General features: G+C 35.7%; 1 protein-coding gene across 1 annotated transcript; it reads right to left on the reverse strand.

The window, feature by feature from the left end:
• Positions 1-432: 432 nt before the first annotated feature.
• LOC101743032 (translation initiation factor IF-2) lies at positions 433-4,434 on the reverse strand. Its single transcript, XM_012691676.4, has 2 exons — positions 4,253-4,434; positions 433-3,826 (listed from the first exon to the last, which is right to left on the reverse strand). The coding sequence occupies exons 1-2, from the start codon at positions 4,287-4,289 to the stop codon at positions 2,313-2,315; spliced, it is 1,551 nt and encodes a 516-aa protein (XP_012547130.1). The 5' UTR covers positions 4,290-4,434; the 3' UTR covers positions 433-2,312.
• Positions 4,435-19,936: the final 15,502 nt, after the last annotated feature.

Consider the following 19,936-nt stretch of genomic DNA (forward strand, 5'->3'; position numbering starts at 1 on the left):
TTGGTCTAGGTGGACAAATAACTATATACATAAAAATATAATCCCTACTATAAATTTGCTTGCAGTACTTACGTGATGTCAAACTTCCTTGAATAAGTCAGTGGAATCCCTAAATTAGAAAAAAAGGATACCAAATAAAAACAATGAAATATGTGCTATATAATATACTATATCTGATAGTTGCAACAGCTCAAGAGAGTCTGGATCGTAAACTTCCATGTTCTGATCTAATATCATATATTATGATATATTTTTATTATCAGTAGCTTAGTAGTACTTCAACGTTTACGAACATCGGTAACCATTCACCTTCAGGTAGGCTGCATGCTCTTCTGTCATCTGCCACTGACAATAAACTAAGTGTAGGTACAATGTTACCGTGATATTACTTCGACCGAAGTCAATACTGATTAAAATAGAAATACAAAGGCATTTCGATATTATTAAACCTTTAATTGTATTTATAACATTATATTATATGTAAATATAAGTGATCTTAGTTTTAATATATAGAAACGAGACGAAAATGCCCGCTATAATATAACTTAGGTTTATAGACACGATGTAGATACTAAATATTTAAAGTACATACGATATCTTCAATTCACAACTTAAATATTAAAAGAAGAATAAAAGTGCACTTAAAATGATCAAATGTTTTGTTTACTTAACAAATAACATCACACTTAATAAATGTATTTATAGGCACAATAGTGGACATTTAATCATAATAATATAATAAAAATATAACATATCGATTCAACAAAACTGAGGTATATTATGAAAACGATATAACGGGTACAAATGGGTTTTCTACTTTTAGTAACGCCACTTACACTGACATAAAATCCTAAAGAATATAATATTTAGTAGATTCCTCTGTGAGCGCATCGATCTAAAACACGAATGTGCATCATTACTACTGGAATGTCCTACGCACATAATGTCTTACAATGACGAAACAAAGGCACAAATTAGTGAGACCTAAACGTGTAGCTTCTACACACTCAACACGTGAGTTTCATCTTAGTAAATTATAGAGTTACGTATGCAAATACCAACTAGGGTAATTCTAGTACATTATCGTATCTATGGCATTTTCAAATTAGACTAAAATAATCAGTCTTCCAATCAATTACAAAATAATAAGTATTCGCTTAGGATTACGATAAAATTATTAAATATACATTTAATTCAGAAATTAATATTACTGTAGATACGTATGCTATTAGTACATCTGAACACAATTTAATATTAAATCATATAATTCCAAATCAATTTTATCTGAAAATTTGATATGATCTGATTTTTTAATTGTTTTTTTTTATATATAAAATATGAGAAAACAATTATTAGTAAATATGTAGGTTTATGTGTATTATAAGTTTTTTTTTTTTGTTAAATTATCCTATAAAATACTACCTACTCACATAAAAGACGTTGAGCACTATTATCTAAGTGTTGACAAAATCACTTATATCTAACAAGAACCACCGTGCTTGTGCAAACAATTACAAACTACCGATGACAGTGAACACAACAAGGTATCGATCAACAATGAATATTAATTATGGCATTCTATACAAAAATAAATAAATCTAACCCGTAACTCAAGGAATTATAATTATTTCGTTCTGTACCTATAGGTCGCCATCCGCGATTATACAGAAATACTCGTAAACGTCGCACACACGGCTAAATAGTTTTCCGTCCGATCGAAGAGATCGCAAGTTTGCTAACGGAACAGTTTAAATAATATGGCAATTATTGCGACGCTGGACTAGAGTTGAGCTGTAGCTAGCGTGAGGTAGTAGCGGCGTTTCAGTCTATAAACATCACAGTCGCGGACAACAAATTGCACAATAACTCGTCTAGGCGAACCCGCCTCAGGCGCGATGGCGTGGCCGGCACTGCCCTTCGGCCCTATGATGTTCCCGGTCCAACTAAAATTATTAAAAGCTAATTAAAGCTATCCTAATCTGCTATTTATTAACAAAGACGTAAACGTTATAAAACATAATAATCAAAGAAGAAATATAAACAAAAATAAAAATCACAATAACGCATCCTCGACCTTGTAACGGAAATTTTATTTCATTATCAGGCTCGGATGTCGTTTCGAAATAAATAGAGAAGAAATAAACAGGTAGTATGAAAGTGGCCGCGGGGCCCATTGCAATAGCCCGGCCGGAGCGCCCGGTCAGTGAGGAGTGCGCACGCGGCGCGTCCTACTAGTAGCCTACCAATAATGCCTTACGTCTATCTTTGTACGCCTAAGTCAGTCAGTCTTGATGTCTATGTCTATGAATCTCTCAATCTCTTTCACTACTACAATCTAAAGCAAAGTTCCGTGGCGGCACGATTACACCTGTAGGTGGGTCTAGATCGCGGCGACGAGAGACTGATAGGTCTTCTACATGATCATCATCAGGCGGAGGTGTACGGGGCGACTGTGGTGGAGACCGTGGTGGCGTACGAGGAGCTAAAGCTGCATGTGCCGCAGCAGCCAAAGCCATGGCATGTAATGCTTCTCGACCCCCGTCTCTTGTAGCTCCTTCCAAAGCTTGTTGCAGAAACGATGGGTCTATCAATGGTGTGGTAGGATTGCCTTCATCATTCCCTCCAGCTCCAGTTAGTCCATAAGGAAAAGCAGCTCCATTGGGTTCTCTCTTGACCCCGCGACTCATTGGTCGACTCGTTGTAATGCCAAGTTTCTTCACTTTATCATACAACGTACGTGAAGGAACGCCGTATTTGCGCGACGCTTGCAGAGCGCTCATACCGTTTCTCACACATTCTATGGCGGACAAAATGTCAGATCTTGTATATTGTTTGTATCTTTTCCATTCGGGTTTTTGTTGTGGCGGGACATATGGTGCTAGCCCAGCTCGGACATCATGTTGAAAATTGGTCGGTGGTGGAGACGGATGGAAATTTCGTGGGGTTTCCTCTTCAAATGAACGTTCAGTATATGGAGAGTGTGCATCTTCAGAACGATCTGATCGATGAAAATGAGGCGATGAAGCACGAGACGATAATCTACGTGGGCGGTAATCGAAGGGTCTTTGGGGACTGGAAGCTCTGTCAGTTTCATGTGCTGACCCATTGGAGTGCAAACGTGGCGGAACACTTTGCTGATTGACAGGGTGACATACTAATGAAATAGGCTGCGATGAATCTACAGGGGAATTCTGAGCAAGCACGTTTCTTAAGATAGGGGTGTCCCGAGTGGCTAACATACTCGATAGTTTCTTCCGTTTGAGCGGGTTCATATCAACCGAGTCGTACGCAGCAGAAAGCACGGGGGCAGTAGGTGGCGGCGGCCATCTCGAGGGTGGTGCAGGTGCCGGTGGTGATAAGCTGGAAGGAGCAGCGGGTACAACTCGAGGCGGCGAAGCGCCAGGAGTCCGTTCTGTGTTGCCGGGCTGCCTACGCAATTCCGTCATGTCGAAAAGACCCTTGACTTCAAGTTGTTCAGCGACTTTCATTATTCGAGGGATATGGGCTTGTGTAACATTAACTTCACCCGTGTACATATATTCAAGGAGCGCTCTCATTTCGAAATCCTTAACCCCCGGAAACAGAATACTGCAATGATCCATGGGCACATCGGCTAATATGGATTGGAAATACGGGGAGTTAGCGGCGAGGACAACTCGATGCGCTTTAAATGTTACTTGGTCATCGACCACAAGCGTACAGTCCACATATGTTTCCCCTTTTATCAGAGCCTCTAGGATTTCTACTAAGTTCGTCTTGTGATGATTCCATTTTAAACAGAAAGTTTGTTGACCTTCGTTACTCTCCATTTTTCTCAATTGCGCTTCTGCGAACAACAATTGTAAATTTAAATTTAGTAAAATGCGGTGTTTATTCTACACATTCGAAAAAGACAAGCGTCGACCATTATAATTCCTGACAACAAAATAGAGAGCTGTGACATCACTGAACTGCAAACGGATTATCATAGACATAGTTTTGATCAAAAGGGAATGCCAAAAAAATATTTTAATTCATGATCAGACATCGGAAAATGAAATGTTTGAGTAAATTGCATTTTAATTATGGTAGGAATCGAAAAATATCATGAAATGTAGCAATTAAATTAAGATCTTAACTTTTAATCATGTCTTATGTAAAAATATTAAATTACAAAAATTCAAAATTTTTAGGGATTTTCATTATATTTATGGAAAAAAGCGTAATAAAATAAAACATTTTCGACTAGTTACACGATATAAATAAAACCCACCTTGAGGTATGTCGTTGTATATAGGGGCGGGATACATTGTAAAACTTATTCACATTTAAGCACTAAACTGATAAATTAATCCGAGTGCGTGTAGGTCGTGCGCGTCAAGAGGAGCACTGCGATAGAGTGCGAACGTAATGCTCGGTGTAGCACGACTGCTCAACTGCACCGCCCTTCTCCGTCTACACATTACGCACCATAGCCCTTCTATACTGATAAATTGACTTTTTACCTTTTATTCGCCAGGTATAATCGAACTTAGGGGACCGATGAAAGCAGTCACGCCGGATTCCCTCCTGCTTATATATTCAGCACCGCGACAACTTATTATAATCTAATCTCTATTTCTTTACTTTGAAAGTTTAAATTTATGCGAACGGCTGTTTATTTAACCTATACACATACAGAAGTTTATTAGATTTTTTTTATATTTAAGGTCTACGAAAATTGTAGCACTGCTACGAAACTACATCTAGCATAAAGATAATTTGCGCTACTCACCATAAAAACAGAATCCGTGCACCTATACTGCTAATGAGATACGAATGTACATGTATAGATGAGTCATATGAAAATGTTTGCACTGTCACTAGAAAGTTTTAATCACGTTCGGGGTTGTTTCGCGTTAATAGTGGTTTCGCCCTGAATGTGTGGGGGCGGCGTGCTCTCGCGAGCGGCTGGCGATGACTGTGTGTGTCTGGTGGCTGCCGCGCTGGGTCGCGGGCCCGCCAACGCCGCGCCCCGCGCCTCTTGCGTGCGCTTTTTACGCACGTAGCGCAGCGCAGAGCGGAGTGCAGTGCAATTGCGTGCGGGCGAGAGGGCGCGGGGCGGTCCGCTCCCGACGAATTGCAGCGCGGTGAGGAGGGTTTGCGGCTCTGTGTGCGTGAGTGCGCACGCGCATATTACGTGCACGTTGTTGTTGTGTGCACCGCGAACAACTCGATAGCACAGAGCCCGCTCTACAGAATAAAGTATTTAAAGTATAATTTTACTTAAAACTTCAGCCGCACCTCACCAGAGTTTTAAGTTTAGTTTCCTACTCAAAAAATGAAACGCATGACTTGGTTAAGCTTTATAAGGATTATTAATGTTAGCTTAGTCTATTAAAAAAGTATGTTATGAGTTCATGTTACTCCGTGTGCTTTTTGGACACTATTTGCGACGCTTTTTAGTACTGAAAAAAGCAAAATATTTCCATCAAAATTACTTTAGTTGAGTACATCTAAGGTACCTAGATCCCTTATTAAAAATTCAAATATTTAAAGCTATAAAATGTTGCAATAGTCGTGCTTGCATTAGCTTTGCGAAACGTAGTGTTAAATTTGTCTATTCACATCCGCAATTTTTTAACTTAACGACTTAGTTAATTACATTACTTTATTTGTCTATGCAATATGCATATCGCCCTAAAATTCCCAAAACTGCGTGAACAACGCCGACAAACGGGGTCATTGACACATTACCCGCGGAGGGAACGCCAAAATAGCGCGAAATGCACTCAAAAATAGAACATGATGTGTGTGCAATATTTTTTCTAAGATGGAGAATGACTTCCGTTCCGTTGAAAACAAACCAATTTACTTATTTAAATAACAACTACAATTTGTCTCAAATATATGTATATTAACAAAAATGATCAAATCAATTACCTACAATTTGTATTATATTTTTCGGAGGAAGTGCATACGTCTATCCTTAGGGACACACAATACATCTTTAATAAAACCAATTCAGTGACCCCGTTATCAGTGCGATAAAGTGGCCAGGGATATGTCTGAAGGTTTAAGTAGACTCTTAACAAGACGACAAAAAATACATATATCAAAAATGTTATAATAAACAATTTTAAATATAACGAAGCTCGCGAATTCCTGAAAAAATTCTGATATGTAGAGAATAACATTTATCCTAAAGTAGCGCGGTAAAGTATACCTAAGATTCAGCAAAAACGTCTTTATGGTGAAATTACTCATAGGTACTAAATTAATGGACGAAACGCAGATAATTCATGTAATCAATAGGATGTCAATCTTCATGATGAGAATCAACACTATAGACTACAATCATGAATAGTATAGGGGACATGATAAGTGTTCGTTTAGTAATGGTCGTATAAGGGTTAATCGAATATCTTTAGTTTAAGATATCAGACCTATATACATTTACTATTTGTCAAACTCTATTTGATCAACAAAACTCCAAAACATCTTTGAAATTACTATAAATATAGGTATAAAGAGGCACAAGAGATTGTTGAAAGTTATCGTCATAAACATTGGTTTTATGGAAATTTGGTTAAAAAAAGGACAAATTAATTTAAATATATATAAATTCTATTTGGGAGGAATTTACGAAAATAAATAATAATAAATAAACTTGTATTAGCAAAAATAAAACAGCATGCAATGCGTAACGTGCATATACATCGGTAAATTCTCACGGTTAATAAATCATATAAGAAAAACAATAGCTGCGAATGTCGACTGCCCTCTTAGCATCCGTGAGCGTGAAGTGCTCTTAACTCATTGTATGGAGTCATTTGCATATCGATGACGGATTCAACCGATACGACTTATCGGCGCTTGAGGGATCACTTCGGCAAAATATGTGGGAACATTCTGGTATAGTCTGTTTAAAGCGATTCGTTTATTTTATTGTAAAATTTCAATTAAGACCCTCTACTACTACGATTAGAAAACAGTTTTGCATTCGCGCTTTGCCGCGTTACTTTAAAGTTGAAAATCGCATATCACACCAGACGGTCTGCGCGAGTAATAACGAGGATTTTTATTGAATTAATCGAAATCTACAAATTCATTAAAAATAACTAGTTTTCATGATTAGTTTGTCAATTTAATTCGTCACAAATATACCTAATTGGTTTTTACTAAAATTATGGACTATGTATACGCCTAAGTTTCCTTCCGTTCATATATTTTATAAATGTTCTAAATTTTACACCTAGCTGCTAATACTAGGCTTTATCTATGTGGTCGGCAGTCGCTTAATTGTCGGATACATTCACCATAGCAAAATTAACCAGTAGCTGACTTATTTTGATTTCAAATTGCCAGCGGACTCGTGAAACTCATTAGTGAATAGTGCAAGAAACGCTTATCTTATAAAATAACTATGAAAATACAGTTATGACATACGCTAATTACTTTGCAACGTCAGCTACACTCGCATGTTTCAAAACGTCGGCGGTCAACCACACGACCGTTAAAATTCACGATAATTTGGCTATTGCGCCGGAAATACAAATGCAAATGCTCCATTGTCAATACTTAACAGTTATGACCTTTGATACGAACGTCGTAGGGAGGTAATTAGTTTAGCAATCTGCGGATACACATACGTATCACCGCCGTTAGACGGAGGCCGATAAACTTTAACACTCGGAATGCTTGCATTTGCGATTCAAAATCGACTAAATGTTAGTAACGATTACTATACAATACCTCGTAAAGTGATGCACATTTAATGTGATGCTAATACCAGCATAAATAGCATCTCCTCGCGACCTATCCCACGACGCACGCGTAACAAAAACTGCGAAGCGGGGGTTATAAAAAAAAACACTAATAAAAAAGCAATAATGCCATCCCGCATGGCGGCTTGTTGAGCTTTTCAAATTGACGAGCCTGATGAAGCGAAAGTATGATACGCAACTAATAAAGCCCACACCGCGAGTACTTTTACCAATCCCTTCTATTGTTATATCCTTACATTTGAAATATGTAACTCAAATATCGTAATCAAAATGTAAACATTTGACGAAACCATGGTTTTACTAAGCATACGTATTTAAAGACAATTAATGAATTACATTTGCATAATGAGAGAAGGGGTAGTAGTTGATATAAAGAGATAATTGTAATTTCACGGGGAGCGGTAGCCTCTTCATTTGTCACCAGCATCCTGTCACGTGCCCGGTCATAATTTATTGTATTATTTATCTGGGGTCATCTCACCCTCCTCCCTATATAATTAACAATATTTAACGAATACGTCTTGAACGTTTGGAATTGTTCTAAGTTCAACCTAAGCCTAGAAATGTTAAGAGGTGAACGACTGAGTTCAAATGCTAACTATTAGAAATTCTATAACACGCGAAATCCCTTACAACGAATGTGAAATAAAATATACGTACTTATGATCTCAAATTCCACAGTGATGCTATGTGCCCACAAAAGAAAACTTTATCGCTTTTTATTCATTATATATAACAGTAAACTGTTTTACGTTAAATTATGCATATGTACATTTCACGTTAAGAAAAAATATAAAATATGTTATTACCTATTTAGGAGTCATTGAAAATAGTATGCCAACTCAATTTGTACATTTAGGTGGCTAGATATTTTGCCTACATCCACAAAAGTCCTCTGCTTAGTCCGAATAATATATTCACTTGGACCCTATAATTGCAGAGTCCACGCCCGACCTCGGATTGGCCCGGATGAGGCTCATTGTAGCGAAACTCCCCGGACCGAGGTGAAACAATACACTCTTTTCTTCCATTGTCTAATACTGGTTCACTATAAGGAATCATAATTTTAATTTTATGTACGGGTAGACTTGATACCCCGAAACAAATTCGTACATTATTATCACCTACATAATTATCAGCACTAGAGGTCCCGTAGTAGTCGAAATTCGACTATAATTAATTGGAATTGTAAGTTTGTACAGTATTATTATTGTATTTTATACTTCTATAATCACAAAATTCGCCAAGGCTACACTATAAAAAAAAGTATTAATAAAGACAAACAATATTTCTATAATCGATAATAATCTATTCTCAATTTGACCACAGACGTCAAGAACAAAAGTTTGACAATAAATAGTATGCATGCTTGTGTGCGTCAAATACAAGGTATGTAGTGTGTGTAATGTTTTCTTTATCGATTTAATGTATCTTTTATGCATTATTTAAAAAAAATACCATTGTGCACTTTTTCTCTATATTGTCTATAAGTGTGGAAAATTTCATACTCCTCCGTCCGCGCAATTTTCGTAAAAAGTGATACAAAGTTTTTGCTTCACGTATTAATATATAGATATCAATATAAAAATAATGCTAAAAACGTTATAAAATTTACATAATTTGCCCAGAAATATATTGAAGTGAAATTACTTACGTTTATTGACATAAATTTGAAAACAAAAGATTACATCGCTTATTTTATAAATGGGTCAAGAGGGTAAAAACGTGTATTAAGTAAAAAAAATATGGGCGGTTCTGCTAAGTATCATAGTCAAAATATCGGCAAACACCTGCTTAACAGACAGGGTGGCGCGTAACGAACTTTCCATAAATTTATTAGTATTATTTTGTCCAAAACGTAAGATTTGTGTTCTTATTTATTTACTAAAATAATGTTTTCTCTGTCTAATAACAATAACTGTTTGAAGATTAATCTTTATGCTTTAATTTATCCCTAACAGAGCATGATATTGTGTAAAAATGTAATTTTTACTAAAAAATATCATAGTATTGCTGTATTTGATTTTTAAAAAAAACTAACAAAATATGTAGATCCATAGATTCGCCTTTAAGTCGCGGCCATGTTGCCTACACGCCCGGAGCTCTACAAAATAAAACAAAATAGATTTCTCCACTCTTAAACTTTTTTTATACAGGATCATTTTTCTAACCGACTTGGCTAGGGATTATCTACGCTGATTAACAAACGAATATGGTTCTTATTTTGTAGACGACAAAGAGCACGTAGAAGTTTGAGGTTTCAACGGAGTGGACGTCCTTGGGCGGACTCGATCTGCTAGCCGCGAGAGATCGTCCCATCGCCGCACTCTGGTCGTTGCACCGAAATGTAACATAAAAATGCATTGGAAAGTAGAAAATATTCTTGTAATATTTTTTGGGCCTTTAGTTCAAGACATTGAAAGCAACGTTTTACGTTTACGTGGAATGGAGCTCACAATGAAGACACATGCGGTGTTATATAAAACAAGTAGAGTAGATACTGGTTAGTACTAGTTTATTTTGACGCACCCATCGCTAATGAGACACGTTATTTTACGAGTTGTCATCGCTAAATGTTGAAAAAAAAAAACCGCCTTGGTTTCGTAACGCCAAACGAAGCACAAGCGTGGATATCTCCAAGCTTTAAAACAACTTTCGCAATTCACTTCACCGGATTGATGTTTTGACAAAGTCTAAAGTGAAAGAGAACGAGGCTGATATATTTATTTGACGAAGTTTCATATTAAGTAAGGTAGCCTGCCCTATCTAGAAATCGAAACGGGAAATACATATAAGCAGAAACGAATTTATTGATGTTGTTTTGACAAAGTCTAAAGGAGGTTTTGAGGTGAAGTTCCAAATATTATTTATTTATTATAAAAAAAAGAACACAATATTCCTAACCTAAATGTATGTATTGAGGAGTATCTAGATAGTCGGCGCTTTAGAGCAGCGCGCCGCCCACTGCCTTACCTCGAGTCGACTGACCCCCCTGACGCGAAAAAGTCTAAAGTGAAAGAGAACGAGGCTGATATATTTATTTGACGAAGTTTCATATTAAGTAAGGTAGCCTGCCCTATCTAGAAATCGAAAGGGGAAATACATATAAGCAGAAACGAATTTATTGATGTTGTTTTGACAAAGTCTAAAGTGAAAGAGAACGAGGCTGATATATTTATTTGACGAAGCTTAATGTTAAGTAAGGTAGCCTATCTAGAAATCGAAATGAGAAATATAAGCAGAAACGAATTTTTATTTGCTGAACCGTATACATGTTTAATTGACATTTGATGAACTCAGAACCTAAGGTGATAGTAGCCGGTTGGCACTTTGCGTGCAGTTTAAAAATCAATTAATAAATTGTTAATAATAAAAAAATTGTTGACAAGGCTTATTATTTATTTATGTCAGGAATGAACATTGCAGATGACAGTGGTTGATTCTACATTTTCGGGAACGATTCCTTTAAAAAAAACTTCCTAAAATAAAAGATAATGATAAAATTAACTTGAACGTAGTAGCATTGAGCGAATTAATAACACAGAACTACATGTAGTTAATAACTGGTAATTGATAACTGGTAACTGGTGGTAGGACGTCTTGTGAGTCCGCGCGGGTAGGTATCACCGCCCTGCCTATTTCTGCCGTGGAGCAGCAATGCGTTTCGGTTTGAAGGGTGGGGCAGCCGTTGTAACTATACTGAGACCTTAGAACTCATATCTCAAGGTGGGTGGCGGCATTTACGTTGTAGATGTCTATGGGCTCCGGTAACCACTTAACAGCAGGTGGGCTGTCAGCTCGTCCACCCATCAATACAATATTTTTTTTTTTAAAAAACTACATAATTCAAAAATGTTATACCTATTGAGAAACATCGAGGTGAAACCGTGATGTTGTTAAAGGTATTCAAGTTTTACGAAACGAGGGGTTGTTGTTGTGTTTTTTTTTAGCAAAATCAATAATAATATTGTCGCCATACGTTATATTTCCGTCGTGCGTGCATAATAGAGTGGTGTCCGGTGCAAATAGATAGACACCGCGATAGACCAGCGCTCCGTAATTACTGGTATCATTCGCAATAAAACTCGTCCACGTCATTCCGCGTTTTGTTGAACGCTGGGTAGCTTACAAATAACCTATTGTAATTACAAGAAGTGCATTAAATAGAGGGGTAATGAATTTTTCTTTTTAAAAGTACGCTAAAGTAATTTAAATTTAAAATTAGAAAACTGTTGTTTGACATTGATGGCAGACTACCTGATCCTAAGTAGTTACTTTTGTTAATAGTTGTCGAGAATTATACGGCTAAGGCTATTTCAAACCGATGCCTAAATCAAACCATACAATAATTTGTCGAAATCTTCGATTTGAGTTGTAAATATGAATCTTGGCAAACATAAAACTTTTTATCAAAGTAAATGAAATTATTCATAGAATCGAATAAACAAACAAACTAATTTGGTTAATAAATATTAAAGCATTGAATATTTATTTTAAAAGTAAAAGCATTTTTAAAAGTATAAATCGATCTAACTTTATTCCATTTTGTTCAAAGCTTTTTTACTACAAGCAGAGATGTAATTATTTGAACTAGAGGTCCCGCAGTACTCGAAAATCGACTATAATTAATTATAATTGTAAGTTTGTACACTATTATGATTGTTTTTTATACTTCTACAATCACAAATTTCGCCAAAACTACACTATAAAAATTTTAACAAAGACAAACCATATTCTATTCTCAATTTGACAACAGACGTCAAAAACAAAAGTTTGATAATAAATAGTATGCATGCGTGTGTGCGTCAAATACATGGTATGATGTAGTGTGTGTAATGTTTTCGTTATTGATTTAATGTATCTTTTATGCATTATTTTAAAAAAATATTAGCATTGTGCACTTCTTCTTTATATTCTCTATATAGGTATGGAAAATTTCATACTCCTCCGTCCGCGCTATGTTCGTAAAAAGGGATACAAAGTTTTTGCTTCACGTATTAATATATAGATTTGTGAATAACGCACATACAATTATTTGAAAAAAAAAAATCACATTTAATATTTATTTACAATTAATTATATGAATAACAAATTAAGTACAATAAGCGACCAGAAATTTAGAGGATGATTCTAAATTCTCTGAGGTTTTATTTGCGATAACAGACCTACCCTTCGTTTTGTTACAGAGGGTTACGGCCGAAATTGTATTTTTATTATAATTGCGTCGTTTTATTGAGTGTCTCCGGTGCGGTAGGTAAACATTACGATGTTTATTTTTATATGAGAACAGGATTTCATAGAAACGCAGGGGTAACGGTCATAGAGACAGTAAATTATTATTGAAATGCCAATTCAGTAAAATTATATGTATGTGAAGGAATTTATAGATTGACTACAAGTTGATGGGAATTGAACGACTTCATTTTATCTTACAAATTTTCACTTTTTTGCAAAACCCTTCCTATATGTGTTTGGATTGAATGACTTTACGAGCTCACGGCCGATCATCGGTCAAGGGTTTACTAGAATTGCAGTCGAAGTCGCAATGTTATGTGTATGATTTTTTGCAGCAGAACTAAGCAGGATATTAGTACACCGCACCATTATAAATTACGCAAAATTGCGGATTATGCTAATTAAATTTATATTACATAATGTCATTCCTTAGTCGTATAAGTCGTCATGCTAAACGTCGCATCGCTCTATAATATAGCAGGTGATTCGTCATCGTGGCCTATGTTACTGCAATGTATCCTTGTAAATGAACAAAATTTTCAGGAATCCTAAAAACATAGATTAGTTTCAAATAAATTAACAATTCTTTATTATTTTATATTGGTTACTCGGCTTTAGTCGTTTTTGTTGCAAACCTGTCACACGTTCCGGTAATTACCACTGATGCTTGAAATTCGTAAAACCTAAAAAGCACTCGATCAAAATGTCTTCCTTGCAGCAGAGGAGCGGACATTTTTTTTTAATCTATCCGAAACCAGCTTGTAATTCACGTCACTACTAAATATATAATTTATCGTGGAAAACAAACTGTCAGTTTTATTATTCAAATAATAGCAAAAAAATAGGCGAATACGTTCTCCTGTCCGAACCCAATTTGACCCGCATCAAAGGGCTTAGAGTAAAACCCTTTTTCTCATTTTTATGTCACGAAAAGATTGGCCCGGGTGTATTGTTGCCAAATGTTAGTTGATCCTTTTATGGACGCGTAAAGAATATAGTAAACGAAACTGTCAAAACTAAGTGTCAATTTATTTTGACATGTACTCGATTTTGTATCTATAATACAAAAAAAATGATAATGTACCTCATAAGCTCCATATTTTGTTCTTGCGATAATATCAAAATAAACTATGTCCCGTGTAAATATGTATATTATTTGTATGAAATGAACTGCGTGCCGTGAAATATTATTAAATTCTATTACAATTTCGTTATTTAAATAATATTTAAACGTGCCAATCTCTGTGAAGCCTATTTTCTATTCGATTGTCACATTCTTTCGTTCGTCGGAATATTTTGCGTCTATTATTGCAATTTGTCATTTTGTTATCAGACGCTATCGTGGTGCATTTCCAAGAAACGATAACATTATCTTTAACTAGAACCAATTCGCCGAGGTTGATTCCTTAGTACTGGCTAGGCGTCGACTTTTATAATAAATTGTTTGCTTAATATTTTGATAAGCTACTAAATAACATATTAGCGATGAAAGTTGGAAGCGTTTATTAAATTTTATAGGCACAAGCATAGTTGTAGACATGATATGGATGGCAATATATATGTATTTTTTAGGGAGAAGGCAATTCCGGCAGCCTCAAGGTCCTACCACTCGTCCTTACGGATCCATCAGATCCAATAATTCTTGAACTAGATACCTTCAGCTCTAACACTAGGAGCAGGCTGAGGAACCCCGGTAAACGTACCTGTCGAACTCGACAAAGAGGTCGATGTGCAACCTAACCCATGCATCAGCTCGCTGAATTTCTCGCCGGATCTTCTCAGCAGATCGCGATTCCGTTCTGATAGTAGATTCATTCACGAAGCAGTTGCTCTTGAATTGCTAGGTCTCCTTCAGAGGCGCTCGGGCAGCTGTTACAAATCCCACCCCTCCTGGCCGAGCCTTTGCTCGCCCACCTGACCTGGTGAAACTGGAAAGGCCTCCGGGCCACCAGTAATACTTCAATACTTAAAAAAAAAGGTCCTAGCAGCGGACGAGGTCCCAACCGGGAGGTTTGCTGAGAATTGCCCGAGTACACTCGAACTCTAAGAATCAAGAGCAGCCGTTTCGCGAGTATATCTACCACCGGATCGGAATTTCGACTCGCTGAGAACTGATGCTATGGGCTAACCAATAGCATCTCATCGAACTTCTTCTGTGGTTTGAATTCTGCGTGAGGCAGCTTCCGGCGTCTGAGACGAAAACAGATTCGCATCAGAAATCCGCATTTTTCACTTGTCAAAAAAATGCAAAGATTATCGTTTTACTTATTTTAAAACTGTCGTGTATGATGAGTACGGCGCACTAAATTTAGTAGTAGGTATGTCGTCTGAAATTTACAATATATAAAATGTATTCAATATATCGGACATTACGTGAATAAGACGATTTCTTACGACGACACCTTAGCATTCTAAGAACTCATCAGAATCATGACCCTATCGAATAATCAGCAACAATATTTATTAATACTAGGTATTCTAAAAACTATACCGATAGAGGGAACAACTCAAATGTTTTCATAAACTTTTTTTTGTTGCCTATTATTATGTTATTGATACGTTACTGCGTATTTTCTAATACCTATGCAATATTCTAGTAATTACATTATAGCAGTCACTCGCAACTTGTCAATAATTGCATCATATACTTCATGATTAGCTACCTACAATGTGACAAAATTGACTCTTAGAAACAAATACACATTTCGCTAAAAGGTTTTGTTTTAAATTATTGAACAAAAAATGTAGTTTCTTTTTAATATGACTCAACGTAATTTGTTTTAAAGAACTAAAATAGCACTCCATATCAACAAACATACTAAATTAGTCAATGTGCAACAATGCGTGCTATCATCACAGTTTTGTGTGTGCGTAACGCACAATATATTTCACAATATAACTCACGTATTGGGGATACTATAAATAATTGATAAATTGTTTGCGAAAGTCCAAATTTTTGTGCAACAGATTTGGGAACGTGCGACTAGCCGTAGTGCGTATCGCGCGAAACGCCATGCACACGCACGATTCGCTCGCACAGATAAAATGCGTACTATACCAGATAACGGGATCCAATGCCGCGATAACACACTGTCCTGTTGATACTACACATAAATTTGCTCGAATAACTATTCCTATGGACTTTCACACTCGTTATCTCTGTGACTGGTGATTTCATTTTTGTTACACAAAATAGTTTGGATACCAAAAAGTTAGCACATAATGAGACGTAATGCCAATTCAAATGATTATAACGCGACCATAAACATAAAAATGAGACACAAAAACTGCTTGCGTATTTAATATTCACTGACAAGGACAAAACATGTCTAGTGTAAAATTCGCACAGTCGACGCAAGAATATCTTGAATGAATGGGCTTCCCCGACCTAGAAAGGAATGCAGCTTCATACAAAATAATGCGACGTCCACTTTTGTGGTGCAGTCAGCGTAATGATGACATAACAATGACGAATCTAAAGAGATGGCGCGTGCTTTTTTTCATTTCGTTTTTTGCAAATACAACGGCATGAAGTAACGTAAAATTCGCACAATTGTACTAGGACAACATAATCACTGAGAGATGGTTTGTAAAAATCTTTATCAAAATTTCAAGTAGATTAATTATTGCAATAATTCATTTTTGCAAAAGATCATAAAAATGACAAGTCTTGTTCACTTTAGTCATTTAATGCTGTATTCTACAACGAAGAAGAGCATGTCCGTAAATTACCTGCTTGAATTAAATTAAAACTAAATTTTCGCAACCTTATTCGCGAACTAGTACTAGGATATCATAAATGAAAAAAGGTATCTTCATATAAGTCTTAAATCTATAGGGTCTTTTGAACTGAAACCAATTAGGTACTTAATATTTTTTAGGTATAAATGTTTTCGCTTTACGTTACGTTGTATAAATAATAACATTTAACAAAACAAAATTTGAAGGTTTTCCTCATTAGAAAAACACAGTTTTATGTCAATGAACCGCAAATGTCAAAAAAGAGTTTAACTTCACAATAAAAAGTTGTTTATTATTTATTTAACATTTAGTGGAATATTATATTGATGTCCAAAGTGCTAAACGAAAGACCTTCAGCGATAAAATAGTGTATTAAGGTAAATAAACTGTTTTATTAATTTATCTACGTCTATTTGAAGGTTGTTTCAGTCACATATACGAAACAAATCTTCATCTGTGTGCGTCACTTGTCGATTCTTACACAAAATTACTTATAGAATTTTGACATTTAAATAATTGAGCAAATGATTGCGAGGACGTCATAAGTCTGAGGAGGTTGATTTTATATTTATACTACACAACACACTACTACTCAAAAAAGTTTACATAGTAGATTGAATATAATATGCTTCCGCTAACAATGATTCATTTTGGCAACCGGTTCATGTGAAGGCGTTTCCAATTTGCGGTACATAACACACATACACAATTCGCACACTTGGGTAAATCTTAAACGTCTGCTATCCTAGTACTTACTCGTTATACGTCGTCTCCTACAAACAAAATTGAGTAAGAAAGATAATTTTATTATTTAATTTTTAAATATCGATCATCACTATGACAGTCGAGTAATTACAACAGTAATCACTAGGTAATAAAATATATCATTAAAAATGTATTAGACGAGAAAAACGAATCCAATAATTTAAAAAAAAATGGTTGCGATATTTTTAACTTAAACAGATTATTGAACAACATGCCAACGAGGCTATTCGATGATTTTGAGGCCAAGGTTTTAACGCTAATATGTGGATATTTTAATGTTATATAAATGTATATAAGTACATGGAAAGGTGGAAAAACTGGTATAACTGAATCAGTAGATAGGTTTAATGTGTGTTGATAGCATGAACCTTCGCACAAACCTTATTCTTCACATAAATTAGTGGCAGTTTACCTTACCTGCCAACGTTGATTTCTTTTTATCTAATGAATCATTGACCTCGGCGACGACATGGAACGTGTATTGTGTTCTACTGCGTATGTTTTTAGTTCATTAATTTGTGAGTTAACCCCTTCCACCGGCGTATATTGATGATCGAGAACACGACGGTTGTCGGTGGTGGGCCGAACAGTCGCGCGTCCCCGTGACCAAAATACGCGCTTTGAATAATTGAAGCGAAGAGCCGCTCTACCTCACCACCCTACCCCACCACCCTCGACCTGATGGACTTTAAATTTTATCACAATATCTGTACAGTACTGTCGCAAATTATATAGATTTTTTTTTGCTTAGATGGGTGGACGAGCTCACAGCCCACCTGGTGTTAAGTGGTTACTGAAGCCCATAGACATCTACGACGTAAAAGTGCCACCCACCTTGAGATAATATAAGATCTAAGGTTTCAAGTATAGTTATAACGGCTGCCCCGCCCTTTAACCCGAAACGCATTAGTGCTTTACGACAGAAATAGGTAGGGTAGTGGTACCTACCCGCACGGACTCACAAGAGGTCCTACCACCAGTAAATACGATAAAGACAGATTACAGATAAACCAATATTTTGAACTATTCACAAAATAATGTAGAACGTCTAATTCAGATTACTTTGTTGATAATTGCTCAGCTGGTAGCAGAATATTGTAAGTTAAATAATGGTTTCAGGGCTCCTTTGTGTTTTGCCATTTTCTTTGTTTTATATTTCGTAATTTTGTCTGTAATTTACGAAATTTAATAGACTATAGATAGTATTTATAAAGTTAGGTCGTAAAAATAACCAAAATCCATTATTATATTTTGATAACTATTGAATTGAAGAAAAGTTGAAACGAATACTTTTCTACCAAAATAAATACGATTACTGTATTGAATTTAAGAAATAATAGTAATAGAATTAATTAATAGTCGAGGAAGAAGCCACGTTAATTTTCATATGATTTAGGAACTAATTTTTTACCAATTAAACACAACTAGGCTGAAATTTAAATAACTACAAATACACAGTGCACCAAACAATGAAGTTTTAGATAAGTCATAACACGATTTACCATAGCAACCAACCGAATAGTGAGGGTAATCCCCAAAAATGCAACACTGACAAATGGTTCAGAAAGTAGAAGTTTCCAAACAAATAAGGCACCCGTTGTAACAAGAAATGTACGGGTTAAAATAAAATCCCGCAAGCAAGTACCAAGTTTTCTAAGCAAATACATAACGTGCGCTCAGTTATAATTTCCTCTATGAATTTATAATATACCTACTAGCGGCCCGCTCCGGCTCCGCTCGGGTCTTTAACAAAAATTTCAACGATATTTGACGTTGTTTTATTTTTAAAAATAAAAGAAGACTTATTGCGGCATAACTATAATAGTTAGACGTATTATGCTGTCGCGACATTTTTTGTAAATAATAATGTGTTCTACATAGTCGTAGTACATTATTTTATTCTATCATCAATAGTTTTCGCAGGGCACGCGATGTTAAGAATATTTTAGGTAATTTTTTTACACCTTGGGTTATAATTGGAGTTTTAGTAAGAATCCCTAATTTTTTTCAAAAAAGATTATAGCGTATGTCACTCGGGAACAGTGTAGCTTCCAAACAGTGAAAGAATTTATCAAATCGGTTCATTACTTTCGGAGCCTATTCAATACGAACAAACAAACAAATCTTTCCTGTTTATAATATTATTATAGTATAGATTCCATATTATTTATTTCTTTTTCTGTCAAGAGCGACACGATTGCGGAGGACAATTATAAACCATCACATCACAACACGTTGCTTGTAAAGACTTTTGTTTTTTATATAAATTAAAACAAATAATCATCGTGTAAATTTAGCAACTGCAACATTTATTAATTTGCGTACCTAATTATTAGTTGTACTTTGATCTTGCACGGATACGTACCAATGTTCTGTCGATTTCTACGACGAAACATTCACGTGACCACTTAACAGCGGGTGAGCCATGAGCTCGTCGAAAGAATTCGGAC

This window comes from Bombyx mori, chromosome 13 (assembly GCF_030269925.1).
Source record: "Bombyx mori chromosome 13, ASM3026992v2".
NCBI classification, from domain to species: Eukaryota; Metazoa; Arthropoda; class Insecta; order Lepidoptera; family Bombycidae; genus Bombyx; species Bombyx mori.